Source organism: Glandiceps talaboti, chromosome 2, assembly GCF_964340395.1.
Source record: "Glandiceps talaboti chromosome 2, keGlaTala1.1, whole genome shotgun sequence".
Lineage (NCBI taxonomy): Eukaryota > Metazoa > Hemichordata > Enteropneusta > Spengelidae > Glandiceps > Glandiceps talaboti.
Window position 1 is genome coordinate 6,428,101 of NC_135550.1, and position 19,019 is coordinate 6,447,119.

The 19,019-nt window shown below is 36.4% G+C and overlaps 1 protein-coding gene across 1 annotated transcript; it reads right to left on the reverse strand.

Moving 5' to 3' along the window:
• Window positions 1–9,747: 9,747 nt before the first annotated feature.
• On the reverse strand, window positions 9,748–17,661 carry LOC144453700 (CAAX prenyl protease 2-like). Its single transcript, XM_078145032.1, has 9 exons — window positions 17,558–17,661; window positions 15,749–15,848; window positions 15,042–15,122; window positions 14,135–14,192; window positions 13,669–13,727; window positions 12,986–13,094; window positions 12,298–12,369; window positions 11,483–11,545; window positions 9,748–10,882 (listed from the first exon to the last, which is right to left on the reverse strand). Exons 1-9 carry the CDS (start codon window positions 17,659–17,661, stop codon window positions 10,674–10,676), a joined length of 855 nt encoding a protein of 284 aa, XP_078001158.1. The 3' UTR covers window positions 9,748–10,673.
• Window positions 17,662–19,019: the final 1,358 nt, after the last annotated feature.

Genomic DNA, 19,019 nt, shown 5'->3' on the forward strand with positions numbered 1-19,019 from the left:
ATATTCCATTACGTATAGACCATTACCTAACAACATAAAAAAATTCCATTCATAATAACAGTTCCCAGTAAGCTATTTTTTGAAAATAGTGTACTACACATTACACCTTAGAAAAAGAAGGCAATTAAGATTATGTAACTTTAAGTTATATATATATATATATATATATATATATATATATATATATATATATATATATATATATATATATATATATATATGTATGTATGTATGTATGTATGTATGTATGTATGTATGTATGTATGTATGTATGTATGTATGTATGTATGTATGTATATATATATATATACATATATATATATATATATATATATATATATAGGAAGTCAGTGGTAAGATTTGTCCGTAGTACAGTGCTCGATACGTCTGCACGCAGAGCGGAGTATATGTTGGGTAATCTGAATATCAATGAATAGCAGTGCTAAAATTTATAATTCCTTTTTTCAGACAAGGACAATGACCAACTTCAAAATAAGTCACAGTGAACATATGATTGAATAAAAACTTTGAGAAATCCTAAACTTGTAACCACTTGTTTCATTTTTAAAATTGTTAGTACACTGCTGTGTTTATCATTCCCTCTTCACATTCATGACATTTTGAAGAAAAAAAATCCCTGACTTTATGTGAACGAAAAACTTACAAATAATAGTCAAACAAACTTTAAAATAATTTATTTTTTATTAATTAACCGTTACTGGCTGTGTATCATGATTTGGTCCTGCTATATCAAATGACAGCATAGTTACCTACCGTAAACTTGCAATGATACGGAAAGCTGACATTAGGTGTCCTTGAAACTCAGAACTTGAATCTTTAACTAAAACTATCAACAAAGTCAAAGTTGGGATGCTCTGTAAATATTACATTAATTTTTTTCTGATTTGCACAACAAGTTCGTTCTTCATGTCTGACCGGGCGCACATGCATCGGCCGTCTATAAGTGGCCATGCCAGTGATTACGCATTGATTCAGTGCCCAACACATGTGTCACTAGCACTGTCAACATCATGCAACACGATCCCCTAACACAGCTTTTTCGGAATCAAAATACACATGTACTCATTTAATTTAACCCATCAACAAATGAAAATCACAACCTGTCCCATAAATTTGGTTCACGAAGGCTTCTGAGCTGTGGCATGGCAGATAGATGTTCCGGTAGCAAGTTCAGTGTTTCGCACACGTCAGTGATTAGGTCAGAGGTCACGACAGTGACAGTAGACAAAACATGTGACGAGAGACGTCCATTTCGACGTCTCATCTAATCCCTCTAATGTTTTAATTTGTAGATTAAGTTTATCAAAGTTGATCTTTTTGTGGCATTTTTTATGTTAACAATAGAACTGCGCGTTGTCACTGTATCTTATATGATGTCAACAAAACTTTCCCTGACGCAGTCAGTATACTTCTTGTGGGATTCACGTCGAGTCAGAGCCTGGCCTGGTCCGGCCGTGGACTTAGATAATTTTGATGTCTGCCGTAAAATGAATGCGCCAAAGCGACGCAAGGTGGGAAAATTATTGCTTCATTTGTAATTTTAGGGGGCCAATGTCGCAAGGTCGTGGCCTCGGCAGAACTGGCCTAAGACGCCATGGGGAACCTTACAATTTTGCTGTGCTCAGGGGTCGGTCGGAAATAAAAAAACTTTTTTTTTTCTGATGTCGGAGCTGCAAATTAGGGTCGGTCGGGAGATGAGAAACAGAAAAATAAAAAGGGCCGCCCTTACTAAGTTTCGACAATGTACCATGGCAATTACTTTCTCGTCAAACCTTTTACATGACTGTTTACATGTAATCTTGCTGGACATGCATAGTTTTGAATCAAATACGAATTTACCATCTATATCTAGCCAAATAAAAAATCAAATAGGGTATATGCATCCACCAGAAGTTTTTTTTTTTTTAAATAAGAAGAAATGGAAAATAATGAATCCGCGGCACATTCTGCCACGGATTATAAGGAGGGTAAATTCATAAACAAAATATTACTAGTAAAACAAATTACTATTTTATACCGATTAATCAAACATGTTTGCGATTTCGCGTCAATACTACAACGTACCACGATTCGAACCGAACTTAGCGTTTGAATACCTCTAAACACTAAGTATAGGTGTGGTCTGAGGTATAGGGGTGATGGGTTTCGAAAAATTTAGACCAAAATAATTGCTCCTCTAGATCAGGGCCCCCTGCCGTAAATTAAAATAACTGCGTATATCCCTCTTCAAGCCGAGTCCAAAAACAGTGGTCATGGCAGGATTGGGGTTAAAGGCATAGCGGTGGTCACAATGGGTTCATTTATTTGACGTCCGACAGGTACGAACGATCCCGCCAGCTATATAAAACGTAATGTAATTGGCTATTCAGTGAACAAAAAAGACAATTCGACCAATAGGAGCACTGCCCTTGGAATTTGTATGCTTTCTTTAGCGGGGTTATTGTTGTTGATAACTTCAACGGTCCTCAGGTATATACCAATGCAAAACCGTCCACGCAGAATAAGAGGTGATTTCGATCTTTCAAAGTTCACCACAGATTATCACGATGGATTATTACACCATAAACGGCGAAATGACGACGGGTTACTTTGGCTCATCGTACAGTGTGAGAGAGAGGCACGGGAAGAAACGATTTCGTTCGATGCAGATGATAAAGTTCGAAAGTGAAGACAAGGCCAAATGTGGTCTATCGTCGATACAGGCGTTGTTTTCTCTACCAAAACACCAACATATTGCTCGACACAGAGACGCGTTCTTACACTATCAACACGGGGCGCATTTTGTCAACGCAGTACTAGAAGTTTGCTTGAGTACCAACTTGAATGATTACGTACTTCGAAGACACCGAGATCTTGACGATGACTGCTTCAAAGGGTTTATGCTGCAATTAGTGGACGGACTCGCTTTCCTCCACCAGTACAAAGTTTATCACAACGCCTTGACACCACACAATATCATGGTTGGATACAGCACAAAAAATGAACTATGCCTCAAAATCACAAACTTTGGACTAAGTGGTATTTGTAAACCTAACATTGAAACTGCCAGTGAAAATACTACGGTGAAGAGCTACATTTTCCATCGGTCCCCTGAATTGAGTTGTTCCAATCCACAGCCAACACGTAGACATCACGACAAAGCCGACATTTTCGCACTTGGGATGATATTTTGTTCAATGCTAGAATTCAGTGTTCTTGATGGAGAAAGTCCGAAGGATCGGGTGTTGGCGGCTTGTGTCAAATTTCCAGGTTACGGCGTTATACCCGTTGGTAAATTTCTTCGCGAAAATCCCAGCGTCGACCTTGATCGTCATCTTTTCTCAAGGGCGAACATCGATGTTCGACGTATCGTTCGACAGATGCTGGATGCAAATGTTTTCGACCGACCATCGGCAAAAACTGTAAGAAAACATATCGTCGCTTGTCACAACGTTCGTAGTCGAACGCAACAACAGCAAAGTGATACGTTTTCAGAGAAGAAAGACAACAGCAGTGCCAGATGCAGGAAAAGAAAGAGAGAAGTTTTAGAAGAAGATTTCTCGTGTTTGAATACACCCATGAAGAAACCAAGGGCCCGAGTTCCACAGGTCGCTTCTTCGAAACCAAAAGGTATCTTCGGTTATATAGGAGCTGTAGCGGCCGCAGCAGGCGTCTACTGGGGACTTCGTAAGGAAAACTCGGTGTCCTTGTAGCGAGCTTGTGGTGAATTCGAAGATGACATGCGCACGTGTAAGCATGTATAACCAACCATTCCGAACATGAGCTGTTATTACAAGACAGGGTTACCTGCAGATTTTCAAAAACTAGATTGTGTGGCGCGGCACCAGTTTTCAGATCAAAAGACTGGTGAATATAAATGACCATGTATGTTTGACACCAAAAATGTTGATGAAACTTGCTAGTAACATAACGCAGTTAGTATATTGTTTTACCACTATATGAATTTTCTCACTTCGTATAAAGTTTTTCAGCTTTAAACATCACACAAAAATGTGATATTCTTTTATCTATAACTAAAAACTTATTGGGAATTCCCAATGTTTGCCTTCATGTGTGAAGGAATTTCAGTACTGCCATTTATTAAATAAATTATTACAATAGTAGTTATATAGATGTATGATGCCTGCCATTTCAAAATAGTACTACCTGTATTGCACAGCACTGCCATTTTAAAATCAAACATTCATTAAAATGAACATTTTACAAAAGTAATATATTTAGCACTTTAAGTTTCGGATTGTCAACGGACATAATAGGGTGTAACACAAGTATATCAAAGTACTACGTGTATTATGTAGCACTTCTATTTTTTATTTAAAAAATTTTTGATATAGATTGGCATATTGCTATCTTTTCCAATTTTGAAGAAATGTAAGTGAACATGTTACCATTGTAAATAACACTTGGAAGACAACCAGGTTTACTTTTGTTGTAATGTTACAGTACTAGTGTATTCAACAGGTTTTTTTTGTATAGGCCCATTTAATCAAAAACACTCCATGTTATCAATATGATGTATTGTAGTAGTACTGTAAGAAATAAATTATTATATAAGTTTATCTGTGGTATTTTATTGACTCATTCATCTCAACCAACCAATGAACCAAAACATTTGCAGCAAGACATTTGTTACTTGCAAGACACCTGTTCATTTCAGAAATATATGACCCCCCCCCCCCCCATTACTTTTGAAGTGGCATATGGATGAGGATTGGGTTTTTAATTCATAAAACAATTTTATCATAGCTTCCTACTTGAAAAATCAACATGAAACAACATATGCCAAGTCTTTGTTTGTAACTCTATAAATTGCAAACCATTAATAAATGTGTAAAATGTTTGTTATTGTATGTACAATAACAAACATTTTACATATTTATTAATCTTTTGCAAATTATTGAGTTACAAACAGACTTTATCATTGTTGTTTCACTGTTTCACATTGAATTTTCAAGTAGGAAGCCATTATAAAATTGTTTTGTAAATTAAAAAATCCAAAATAAATACTAAATCCTCATCCATATGGCCACTTTAAGAGTTGAAATAAAGTCTATTGAAGTGAAGCATTTCCAACAGATTATCAACACTTTCAGCAGGGTTACTTAAAATTTGATATGTACTTTACGTAGTTCCATAATACTGATCACAGTGGTGGTGCATGATCATCAATGAACAAATCATACTTGACTATACAAGAACCAGAACCCCTTGATTCATGGGTACAAATGTGGTGTACCCAGGATATTTGCATTTATGCTTGGAGCGTTCTCTGTGGCTGGAGATTTACAAGTATAGCAAATGGAAGCACAGTAGAAAATACCACAAGCATGAGTTCACCCCCCCCCCACCACCACCACCACCACCACCACCACCACCACACTCAAACATGCACATGCACGCACACACACACACACACACACACACACACACACAGAGCATGGGATTATCATTGCATAGTTTATTTGAAACAGCACATTTTGTACACAATAACTATGCATTCAATGATTTCATGAACATGAAACAACCAGAGATGCTAATTTATATACATGTATCCATGTTCTTGATATTATTGCATTGCAGTACATGTATCCATGACAACGTTTTTGATATTATTGCATTGCAGTACATGTATCCATGTTTTTGATATTGCATTGCAGTACATGTATAAATATGACAAGACTATTAGTATACATGGGCATTGATGCTAGTAATCACTGGTACATACATAATGATTACAAGTCTCACACACATTGTTAAATGCATAGCAATATTTTATTTGATGTACAAAAATACACATATAGAATTGTTAAGGAGATATGTCTGTATTGCTTAGATTGATGTACAGATTACAAACAAACATTCCTGGACTACAAATTAATACTCCTTTCAGATTTATACAATGAAATTCTTCATATTTTTTGACATCTTTATAATCAAAATAACGTACAGTAACAGAGAAAAACTTATTATCAATAAATTACGTTTCCTGATAATCTAATTACATATTACATAACATAATTATTGTCCATATCAAAATCGTCCATAATTACATCACCCCACACCCTTCCCACACAAAAGGGGAAAGAAGGACATCCTGTAAGTACTAACTCTTGTGCATAAATTAAGTATATTAGAGAATCATATCCCTGTATTTCTTTTCATTCTACTCTTGTGTCACATTAGTGTTCACTGGCATTTTTTGATACCCCCAACCATGCAGAATCCAATTACAAACTGCACATTGTACACTTCAAGATTGCAATTTCTAGCAACATTTTGTCTAAATGAAATAAAGCATTTAAGTACACTGCAACTAGATCTAGATGTAGACACATGGGTGCCAGTGTTTTGATGTCTGTACTTGATAGCTGGATGGTGGCACATTAGTTCATTTCATTTCGCCAAAATGTAGCAAGAAACTATTCATTAAATCTTGAGTAGCAGTTTCTCATTGGTTTCTGTGGAATTGTATTAAACAGTCAGTGCACACTGAAATGAAAGAGGCTGTTTCACTATTACTATCACTATTAACTAGTATGAAATGAGTGAAAAAAGAAAGACTAGTAAAAGATTATTCAGTTTCAATAGACTACAACATATATAGACAGTAGACTGTAAGATATGTTGTGTTGCTCAGCGCTAATTGGTCAGTGCCTGAGGGCGCCCCATCACAGCATACCTTACAGACTACTACTAAGAGAATGGAGGGACTCTTCTCTCCACTTTCTAGGACTACAAATCCATCAATTACTTCTATTTGCAACAGTAATCTTTTATAATGTCTGCTTTTTGTGTTTTATTAGGCAGACATTGCACTTTGTTTTTCAAAAAGTAATATTGACAAAACACAGTAACGTGATGTCTATCCTGATGTTGTTTCAAATGTATGTGGAAACATTTTGCGAAGACTGTACAATACAGTTGAGGCATTACATTACTGTGTTGTACACAGCAAGGACATGTCATTGACAGCTGAATGCATAGATTCTCCCCATCAGCTGCACCATTTGTGATAGATGTGTAAAACAAACACTATATATAAGTACTGTATGTACAATGTTGGGAGTGTTGTGTCTGCAATATTTCAAATTTGGTGAGGTGTGTTTAATTCATGCATGTAAATTATAGGCCTGCACAATAGGATTGAAGCACAGTGAACTAAGAGTACTGAATGTACAATGTACAAGAGTGTTCATCGACCTTAACTTGTCATTTGCCATATTTTAGACCAAAAATAAACACCTGTCCAAGTGAGTACACTTAATTAATGAATGTAAAATATAGGGTGTTGTAGGGTTGAACCCATCACTCTACAAAAGCCTTGAGAGAACCCTGCATTGTAGGGTTGAACCCATCACTCTATAAAAGTATTGGGAGAACCCTGCATTGTAGGGTTGGACCCGTCACTCTATAAAAGCCTTGAGAGAACCCTGCATTGTAGGGTTGGACCCATCACTCTATAATTGTAGGGTTGAACTCATCACTCTATAAAAGCCTTGAGAGAACCCTGTAGACTGTCGACAGTCATTCATGCCTTTTTCTTAAACTAAAGTCATCGGCTGGCTCTGATCCGGAGCAATACTATAACCGCATACTGATAAGCAACAGGTCTTCGGCACTCGCAGTTCCTATCAGTATGCATTTATAGTATTCAGTGCTACGGAGCGAGGCGACAACTTTGTTTTAGATGAAACGTAGCAAAAAAGGCATGAACCACTGTCGACAGTCTATGAAGCCTGCATTGTAGGGTTGAACCCATCACTCCTTAAAAGTATTGGGAGAACGCTGCATTGTAGGGCTGAACCCATCATGCCTTAGGAGAACCCTGCATTGCAGGGTTGAACCATTATGCATTGGGAGAACCCTGCATCGAAGGGTTGAACCCACCATGCCTTGGGAGAACCCAGCATTGTAGGGTTGAGCCCACCATGCCTTGGGAGAACCCTGCATTGTAGGGTTAAACCAATTACTTTATCAAAAAAAACCTTGGGTGTTCTAGAGCACTGTGTGGACTGCAATTCCTGAGATTGCATTTAATGATAACAATTTTGAATAATCTGGAAATTCTATTGTTAACATCTGCGCATATCTTATCAGTTTTACCAATTTGATTACAAATACAGCAGAATTGAAAATACTGATGTCCCCTTTCACAGCAGACACATGGTGACTTTTCTTTGGAAATACATTGAAAATTTCTTGGCAAAGCTTAGCTTTAAAATTTCCACACATAAAAAGATGCTACTCTACAGATGAGTATATGATGTACTTCCACATCTTCAGTCATGGTATTCAAATCCTGAGAGGTATGGTTTATGTACAAAATGAATAAATGTTGCATGTCACATTTCTGGTAAAGTTCCGTGGAGGTACAGAATACTCATCTCTATGCATCACACAAGCATGTATAATAAAACAGAGGTGGTGGAAAGTCTGGCCAAGATTTTAGACAGAAATTTGAAGAAAATCTGTTAATGTTTTTATATTATGTTGTAATACAGGTGGTTGTGTTGTTTGCTGTAGTTTTGGCACTGAATGTGTTCAGATTTAAGTAGACTTGTTTTATAGACAGCATCATTCTACAAAAAATGTTTATAAATGCAACTCCTGCTGGTGATACACATACAATAGGACACCCCTTCTAGATTGGGGTAGACATAATTCAATCTCTCTAGTATGGAGGAGATTATACGCCCCTTAAGTATAGGGTATAATAACTTGGCATCACTACCTCTGTGGTACACAAATGTAATTGACTTTGACTTGAAGTTTTTCACTTTGCCAAGATAGTAGGGTAGTTTTCATTTGTGAACCTGAAGTTTGGCTATCAAAATCATCCCATAAGTAGATCTAATTTAAATAATGATAATATGTTAACAGCCAATAGAATTCACTTTATTAGTAACACAGGCGCTTGTGAGTCATTCATTGGTCACCAGAAAGATGACATTGATACTGACACATGAGAATATATGGTGAACATGCATAGACATTGTATAGTTGTCTATTCAACTATATTATACTAGCATAGACATTGTTACTGTATAGTTGTCTATCCAACTATATTAGCATAGACATTGTTACTGTATGGTTGTCTATTCAACTATATTAGCATAGACATTGTTACTGTATAGTTGTCTATCCAACTATATTATACTAGCATAGATATTGTTACTGTATAGTTGTCTATTCAACTATACTAGCATAGACATTGTTACTGTATAGTTGTCTATCCAACTATATTACGCTAGCATAGACATTGGTACTGTACAGTTGTCTATTCAACGATATTACGCTAGCATAGACATTGGTACTGTATAGTTGTCTATGCAACTATATTACGCTAGCATAGACATTGGTACTGTATAGTTGTCTATCCAACTATACTAGCATAGACATTGTTACTGTATAGTTGTCTATCCAACTATACTAGCATAGACATTGTTACTGTATAGTTGTCTATTCAACTATATTACGCTAGCATAGACATTGTTACTGTATAGATGTCTTCAACTATACTAGCATAGACATTGTTACTGTATAGATGTATATCCACCTATATTATACTAGCATAGACATTGTTACTGTATGGTTGTTTATTCAACTATACTAGTATACACATTCTTACTGTATAGTTGTCTATTCAACTATACCAGCATAGACATTGTATCGTTGTCTATCCAACTATATTAGCATAGACATTGTTACTGTATAGATGTATATCCACCTATATTATACTAGCATAGATATTGTTACTGTATAGTTGTCTATTCAACTATACTAGCATAGACATTGTTACTGTAAAGATGTCAACTATACTAGCATAGACATTGTTACTGTATAGATGTCTATCCAACTATACTAGCATAGACATTGGTACTGTATAGTTGTCTATTCAACTATATTAGCATAGACATTGGTACTGTATGGTTGTCTATTCAACTATACTAGCATAGACATTGGTACTGTATAGTTGTCTATTCAACTATATTACGCTAGCATAGACATTGGTATTGTATAGTTGTCTATTCAACTATATTACGCTAGCATAGACATTGGTACTGTATAGTTGTCTATTCAACTATATTACGCTAGCATAGACATTGGTACTGTATGGTTGTCTATTCAACTATATTAGCATAGACATTGTTACTGTATAGTTGTCTATCCAACTATATTAGCATAGACATTGGTATTGTATAGTTGTCTATTCAACTATATTACGCTAGCATAGACATTGGTACTGTACAGTTGTCTATTCAACGATATTACGCTAGCATAGACATTGGTACTGTATAGTTGTCTATCCAACTATACTAGCATAGACATTGGTATTGTATAGTTGTCTATCCAACTATACTAGCATAGACATTGTTACTGTATAGATGTCTATCCAACTATACTAGCATAGACATTGTTACTGTATAGATGTCTATCCAACTATACTAGCATAGACATTGTTACTGTATAGATGTCTATCCAACTATACTAGCATAGACATTGTTACTGTATAGATGTCTATCCAACTATATTAGCATAGACATTGTTACTGTATAGTTGTCTATTCAACTATATTATACTAGCATAGACATTGTTACTGTATAGATGTCTATTCAACTATACTAGCATAGACATTGTTACTGTATAGATGTCTATTCAACTATACTAGCATAGACATTGTTACTGTATAGATATGGTGAAGTCATGGGTATGAGGAGACAAAGGAAAGCTATAAGCCCAACAATGTAGGAAATGCTGATGATAGTAGACCTTGGTTGTCCATATGATGGTATATTATCAAACTCTGGAAATCCCATAAAGTTGCAGAAGCTATGACAGATCACAGGAGATATCAAATGGCCTGTATATAATACACAATGTGAAAACAATTAGTTTTGAGATATTACAGGAGATATCAAATGGCCTGTATAATACACAATGTGAAAACAATTAGTTTTGAGATATTACTTGCAAATATTTTCTTTGTTCAGCTGAGGAAAATAAAAGTGACCTAAGGGACCTTGTCAATATGAGTCAAAAGATGAATAGGGACAAAATGAATTCACAAGTTGTCATCCAAGATAAGCTGAAATAGATTTAGTCTGAACCCAAATACTAGTATATCTGTTTAAAGTATGACAGTCAAAGTAGCAGTGAAAATGGCAGCTCAAAACTTAGACTAAAACAAAATGTGGGGTATCCTTTTTATCCCTTTTGTGGAAAGGGATTTGAGAAGAGCGCCCTCAAGAACTGATCTTTCAGTCTGTTCAAAACTATGCCAAAACAACAAGTTTTGCGTGTGTACAATATACAGAAACACACAGGATTTGAAACAACTGCATTTTGGAAGAACTTCACATGAGCTGGATATTGCAGTACTGTAAAAACAGCATGTTTATCTTGTTTATCTTATCACTTCAAGCAAAGATAACACATCAAAGTAAATAAAATAATATCTTACCAGTTTGTAGGAATAGAAAGGCTGAGTAGGCACCAAATACTGTAGTATAACAAAACTGGAACACTGTAACAAAGGATAAGTGTAGAGAACTGCCATTATAACCATACACGAGCCATTTAGAACAAAAAATATTGAATATATACTGTGGACGCTCTACGTCATGACAATACATGTCTATGTTACGACAACATGTGTCTACATCACTGGTTCTGCTGTGTTCGAAATATGTGGTAAAATGTTCAAAATTACCATTATATTTCCCTATTTTTCTTTGATATTACTGGCACTGGTATCACTATTTTAATCTCCAATATTCTTCTTTATTCCGCTCGAAAGTACTCGTGACCGAAGGTTTGTCACTACTTGTCTATCCACTCAGTGACAAAGACCCCTTAGGTCACTCGGATTTTCCTTGGCTGAATGAAGACAAATATTTGGGAATAACACCTAATTATACCACATGTAAACCTAGTTGAATGTATTTAAGTATTTTGACATCACAAACATTATGCATGATTGCTTTGAAATGATGAACTGAAAATTTTCCCGCATTCACTGTTCAGTGGAAGTCCCTGGCAAATGTACTGTCTCATGGAAGTCAGCAGGCATACATATGCAATGGAAGAACATAAACAGTTCATGATAGTTTTATTTTAAGGTACCAGTAACAAGCACTTCATGAAGTCAGGGAATATTTGTGTTCAGCTATTGGATATGCACATCTGGATAACTATGTACACTGCTGTATATTTCGGTGATCATGTGATCACAGTACAATAGTTATAGAAAAGTTCTGAATGTTGATTTGTACTCACATGTCTGTATCCAGACTGCAAGGACACTTTCTTGTTGAAGTCGGAGTCTCTCTATGACATGATGTACATGTGCTGTTGGTATAAAAGTAAACCAAAGTTTAAACATGAAATCCTGTATATTATAGAGCAGTGCAGCTGTGTGCCCTTTAGTACTGAATGATAACAATTTTGTTGTTTGTCAAAATAACAGAAACTGGGTTTTCTTGTGGGTCACCTCATAGTAAGGGAAAGCAGATCACAACATATTGGTGGGTCACATCAAGTTGTCATGCATCAGTGGCATGCTTGGTGGCCACACTGTTGAGCAGTGACTACAGCAATTGCACTAAGTATACATTAGTCTGTGAGATATGCCTTGTTGGGGCACCATCTTGAATCAGCCTACCCCACTCAAGATGACCGATGAGGGTGGAACAACATGACATACTTTATCTTGCAGTCCAAGTGTACAAGTGTTGTTGGCAAAGTCAACCATTATGAAACATGAAACCTTGTAATTTAAATAACAACACTGCAATAAATGTACTCCTATACTATTGTGATTTTAAATCTGTAAAGATCACACAATGTGACACAACATGGCTTATTCTAACTAAACTCAATCTGTACAACTTGGATGATAAGTTGTCATATGGCAGGTGAAACGTTTGACATACACCCATTGTTTACCACATACTATGTGACTTACCTACTCCAAAAAATAGCGGACATATGAAAATAGCTTTATTGAAACCAAAACATGCCAGTAGAATTGGCAGCATACAGGCCCTGAATACAAATTCTTCTGTGAATGGTGCCTAGAAATGACACAAAAGAGATACTCAAATTACTCTCCAGTAAGAGCAGCAAGAAGTGCAAGCCAACATAGAAGAATGGAATCCTGATCATCGGTACTTGTACTTGAGGGTTAAAAATATTGAACAACTGATGGTAAACAAGAGATAAAATTTTGTTTTAAAAGATAGGGTGTTATGATGGGAATGGCTAGACCCTCTAAGAAAGTGTGCATGATTTATGACTGATAACTTTCCTTTACTACTCTACTCACATGTATGTACAGAATAATAACAATTTATTCATTGCACAAAGTGTCTTCTTAAAAATTGTCTTTTTGATGCACATAAAATCAGGAGTACACTACTTTAGGCTGAAATCTGATATGTTAAACTTAAAATATGGTTATGATAATATCTGAGTTCAATATTTGCTCCAAAGTTCAAAACTTTGAAGGTACCATAAATTCTGTCCTTAACGGAATCTATTTTACAATGTCGATGCATGGCTGATATTATTTCTCATGGATATTTGTAAGCTAGAACTCTCTCCTTATCAGCTTTATCACAAACTTATATAAACACAACTGATACTCACCACTAAATAATTCCTCCACCACAGTGGCCCCGACATTTGTATTTTTAAAAGAGTTAGATCTGCATGAATATGAAAGAAAGAAGTTTTACATACCATGGGTAGAACACATGAACTCATTAGTGGTAGTGAGAAGATACCGAGAATGAGTTTTGATGTTGTGAAGTGAGACACTACATCTGTCTCACCTGTTTTATCTTCATGAGTCATGCACTGCACAAAGTTTAAGTTAGACTGTATGATACATTACAGTGTTTCCCCCTCACTAGCCTTTGCTTAGGCAGGTCAATGAGTGAGGGCGCCCAAACATGGTGACTTTAACAGATTCAGTCCCAGAGAGGCACAATGTTGATGATGTCGACAAAACAAGACAAACAAGCTACAATATTGGTGATGATGTACTTTGTAGACCAAATGAAGAATACCAAAGGATATTGTACAATTTGATAAAAACTACAGTAACACTTACTGAAGTAAGATGAGATTCCATCAAAAAATATCATCATTATTGGACCTAGAAACAAAATCTGAAAATAAAAGTAAAAAATTTTGTTATTTTTAAGGTAGCTCTGGCAGAGAAAAACAATACAAGCCAGTTAATTTGACAAAGATCATCTGGCTAAACAAAAACCTTATTTACACTGCTACCTTTCATTACCTCACTCAACAAAAATATAAGTACACTTAGGGTCTTGATCATCTTCAAAGTTACTTTTTATAAACTTTTAAAGAACAGTGTATGTTACACAGCCAATGATCTGCTATGATTGTCACACCACAACAAGGGAGCAGAGAGGGTGCAATGTTATCAATGTTTTTTTGTTTGGTTGGTTTTGTTTTTTGTGTTGTTTTTTTTTTTTTGGGGGGGGGGGGAGTAGAATTATAAAAAATGATGATAAACAAACACTGATTGCATACTTGCTGCTCCATGTGATTACACAAAGAAAATGTAGCAATAATGAAGGTACACATCAGGATAAATTCACATTATCTGGCAGTTGCCATGTTAGCTCAGCTGGTTAGAGCTGTCTGACTAGTGTTTAGGGGACGTGGGTTCAATTCCTACACATGTCACTTTTCTTTCCTCATTTATAACAAAAGCAATAATGGTGACATTTTTATCACACCAGATGATACAATGCAGCAATGCTAGTAAGAATAGAATTTTGTACAGCTACAGGACATTCTGTTTCTAGTTAAATGGCTTCTATTGCACCAGGGGTAAAAGTAAGTTTTGAAACCTACATACGGGTACCAGTAAATGTTATTGAATTAACAGAGTTTGATCTGAAATCATCCTTTTGTACTTTGCTTTGAAACTGTTCATCATGTACTGATAGGGTGAGTAAAGACATAGCTGTGTGTAGTATACTCACCATGGTAAGAAGTAAAGGAATAATACTTGCTGCAATAATGCCAGGAAGACGGAGACCCAACCATTGCCATAGCGATGGGCCCTAGAACAAAATCACAATGAAAAAAGGAATTCATTTGTTATAAAATTTCTTGAATTAAATTGACATCAATGGAGTACTTTCACTGTTTAAATTTAAACTGTTTTGAAGAAGACATCATTACTCATGAATATAAAAATCAAAACAAAGAAAAATATTTTGAGGAAATAATGAATGCTCAACAGAAAGTGTGTGTGCGTGAGAGAGAGAGAGAGAGAGAGAGAGAGAGAGAGAGAGAGAGAGAGAGAGAGAGAGAGAGAGAGAGAGAGAGAGAGAGAGAGAGAGAGAGAGAGAGAGAGAGAGAGAGAGAGAGAGAGAGAGAGAGAGAGAGAGAGAGAGAGAGAGAGAGAGAGAGAGAGAGAGAGAGAGAGAGAGAGAGAGAGAGAGAGGGGGGGGGGGGGTCTTGGGGTTGTCTTATTGGCCTCACAAACTTTAGGTAATCCATCAAATGGATGAAGCCAAGACTTAAAGGCCCACTTAGAAAAAAAAATTAAAATCAGGGTGTGAAAAACAGTTGTCTGGCAGACAAAGTTGGTCCAGAACAGAAGAATAATCATATGTATTCCTCAGTGGACTAATCTCGACTTACACATGTACTAAAATGTATGAATGAACAGTCAACTACTTACTTCGTCTGTGTCATCAGCCCACAACAAGACGTAGGGTGGTGCAATCAAAGTGACCAGCAATACACTACAAAACCTTCTCTTGATTGTTTTCGCATGATTTCTGAAATGATATGTAATACCTGTCAGTAATGATTCAAAGAAGTGTCCCAGGATAGGACGTGAAACTGTTGCCATTCAAAACAACAGCAAGTCTAGTAGGATAGATTATAATTACTTTGTTATACCTGGATGATTGAGAAACTTCATACATATGCAGACATACAAATGTACTTTCAATAATGTGTTTGCAATCAGAGAGTGTACATCAAATCATATATCTGTGAAAAGAAGATTACAATGTACTTACACAGTCCCTCTATGATAGAGGGACCGTGGTAATAGTTCTCCAAGAGTGGGGGTGGAGGTTTTTAATGTCAAACTTTAAGTTAGCCTAGGGTACCTGTAGTCTTGAAAGACTAACACTACCACTCTATATTTTGCTATCCTAACTGACAATTCTGATTTGAGATGGACAAGCAAAATTTCGAAAAATCAAAATGTCAGTTAGGACAACTGAACTAGTGTAGTAGCATTAGTCCTTCAAGTCTACAGGTAGCCTACAGTTAGGAGAGCTGAACGTTAGGAACAGCATAGGAAATTCCTTGAAGGACGTACCTATTTAGATTCTTGTAGAACATATTTTATTTTTATAAATCACTGCAATAATTTAATAGTTCGTTAATTTCTGCATGAATGGTGTTACAATTGACTATAAATTATCATTTGATCAACATATTGCTAAGATTACACAGTCTGCAAATCGACTTCTGGGGATCATCTGTAGAACCTTCAACTTTTTGGACAAGGACACCTTTCTCTTCTTATATCGTGGATTGATTAGACCTCACTTAGAATATGCTCATTCAGTTTGGACCCCATATAAGGCTAATCAAATTAACACCATCGAGTCTGTTCAACGACGTGCCACTATTAAAACTAATACCCGGACTACATGAATTAACATATCCTGAAAGACTCCGTTCACTTGAACTTCCGACGTTAACTTACAGACGGGTCAGAGGTGACATGATTGAAGTCTACAAACTAACTCATGGTCTATACAACCTCTCATCTACACTACTGAGGTTGGATACCAGCCAGGTTACTCGAGGTCACCCATATAAATTAAAGAAACTAAATACACCCTCACTGGAAATTCGTCGTCACTTTTTCTCAAATCGAGTATTTCAACCATGGAACAGCTTACCTGACAATGTAGTAAATGCACCAACTATAAACTCTTTCAAGTCAAGATTGGACAGACATTGGAGTGCAAAACCGTTTCTCTATGAGTATTCTATTGATCCATACTTCCAATACCGTCGCACAGGAAAATATGCACTGGACTGATTTCACTATGTAACATTCTATGGAACTATGAACAGGTCATTGACCTACAACATATGTATAATATGATGATATGATGATGATGATGATGATGATGATGATGATGAATGTATTTGGGGATGTAGGGGATCTGTGACCTTACATTAAGTGTAGTAGTGTTAGTCCTTCAAGGCAGGTTATCAAAGGCGTCATGTTCTCTCTTGGTCTAATAGTTCATGGAAGTAGAAGAAGAGGTACTGGGGTCTAGTCTTGCTATAAATTTTCATTTGAACGTTATTTGAAGCTTGCCACCATCATTCGACTCCGAGTGTGTGTATATATTGCATGAGATGCATTTCCGGTATGGGTAAAGACCGTGCCACTATTCCGTCAAGCATGCAACTATTGCTGCATGGTCACCCGAGACTTAATTCGATACATTACCTTGGTAACTTGGACCTCCATAGGTACAGACTACCTACGTACGCCAGCGCAAGGAGAAAACATGACAACACACCACTAGCACAACTCACACTTCGAAACTCCATCCCACCATACTGGACCACTTAAGTTTGCTATTAATTATAACTTAGAAAATAAACGCACGAGAAACAGTTGGTAGGCTTTTGATATTTTCATAAATCCATGCTTACACATACTTGCTACGAATTCGACGATATCAAATATAATTCTTCATTTTACTTTTTATTGACGTCACCTTCAGTTGTAGTTGCATATCATACAGGAGCTAAAGGGTCCATAACGTGATATAAAGAGCGCCACCAACGTATACACCTATTAATTTCTTCTTCTTTATCCCTGCCTATGTCTGAAGCTCACACTGGTGAATGTGCCCGCAGCTATAATACCATATAAGCTTGTATACTTTTTAAAAAAAAATCAATTGTGAGCCTTGTGTATATTTCATTTAGTTTTTCACATGTACCATACCACACTCGCTACTAGTGTATGCAACATATAAAAAAAGATTGATTTATGCCATGAACTCGTGTGGTAATTTTTCAAATTACTAGAGTATGTAAACAAATAACAGCATTCATTGTCGAGTTTAGATCTCTTTTGGACTCAACACCTTTATAATGGCTGACACTGTTTTAGTATTAAAATGTGATATAACAACGCATGGAGATGAGGTAGTTTCGAATACCCACTATGCTGGGGTGATGGTGGTGGAGTACTCAACGGCAGTCTTTTTAACCAACGGAGACTAGAAGATGGGACAACACTTACACATTCACTTAGTCTATAGCTGCAAGACCTTTAGGCTTTTATCTCAACACACTGTTTCTGAAAGGTGTTATACAATTGAGGGCAAATGCCGGTTTGGGCTATTGCCCTAATTATTCGGTTGCCAACAGTGAGCAGAATAGCCCGATGGGTCTAGCAGCAAGACTAACATCCAGTCTCCTTTCACATAATACACACATTAAATACTCCCAACCATCGCATTAAAATAAGGAACTTGCAAACCTGTCGTTCTGAATGTTGCATCATGGGAAATGTGATAATAAATACTAATGAATTGGTATTGTAAACAATAGTTACATTGTTTGCAACCACGAATGATCAATTCATAGTTACCCTGACCATTGTCGGAGGTTTATTAAATCGATAGTTCCAGATTAGGTATTACGATAACCACAGATGATCCCATAGTCCTTTGCGTCTGAGCATGCTCAGCCTGGATTGCAAGTTCCCTATTCCACATTTTCAATGTCATTCTCCTTTTAGATGGCAGTATCAACATCTCAATTGACACCGAGTGGGGAACCCCGAGTTTTTCTTTGTAATGTTGTCCTCTCAGACTTCTGCTCTGGATGTACAGAAAGTTTATTCAGCAATAACAAGGAATAGGGCCACCGCCCATCGTTTCACATTGCAACAT

Bases quoted from the DNA above. Each gene is read 5' to 3' on its own strand.
- LOC144453700 (XM_078145032.1), bottom strand. From the start codon at position 17,661: ATGGAGTTTCGAAGTGTGAGTTGTGCTAGTGGTGTGTTGTCATGTTTT. The intron at 15,123-15,748 runs GTAAGTAGTTGA...ATTTTGTTCTAG, and splicing joins GGGCTGATGACACAGACGAA to GGCCCATCGCTATGGCAATG. The intron at 13,095-13,668 runs GTGAGTATCAGT...TGTCATTTCTAG, and splicing joins GGTGGAGGAATTATTTAGTG to GCACCATTCACAGAAGAATT.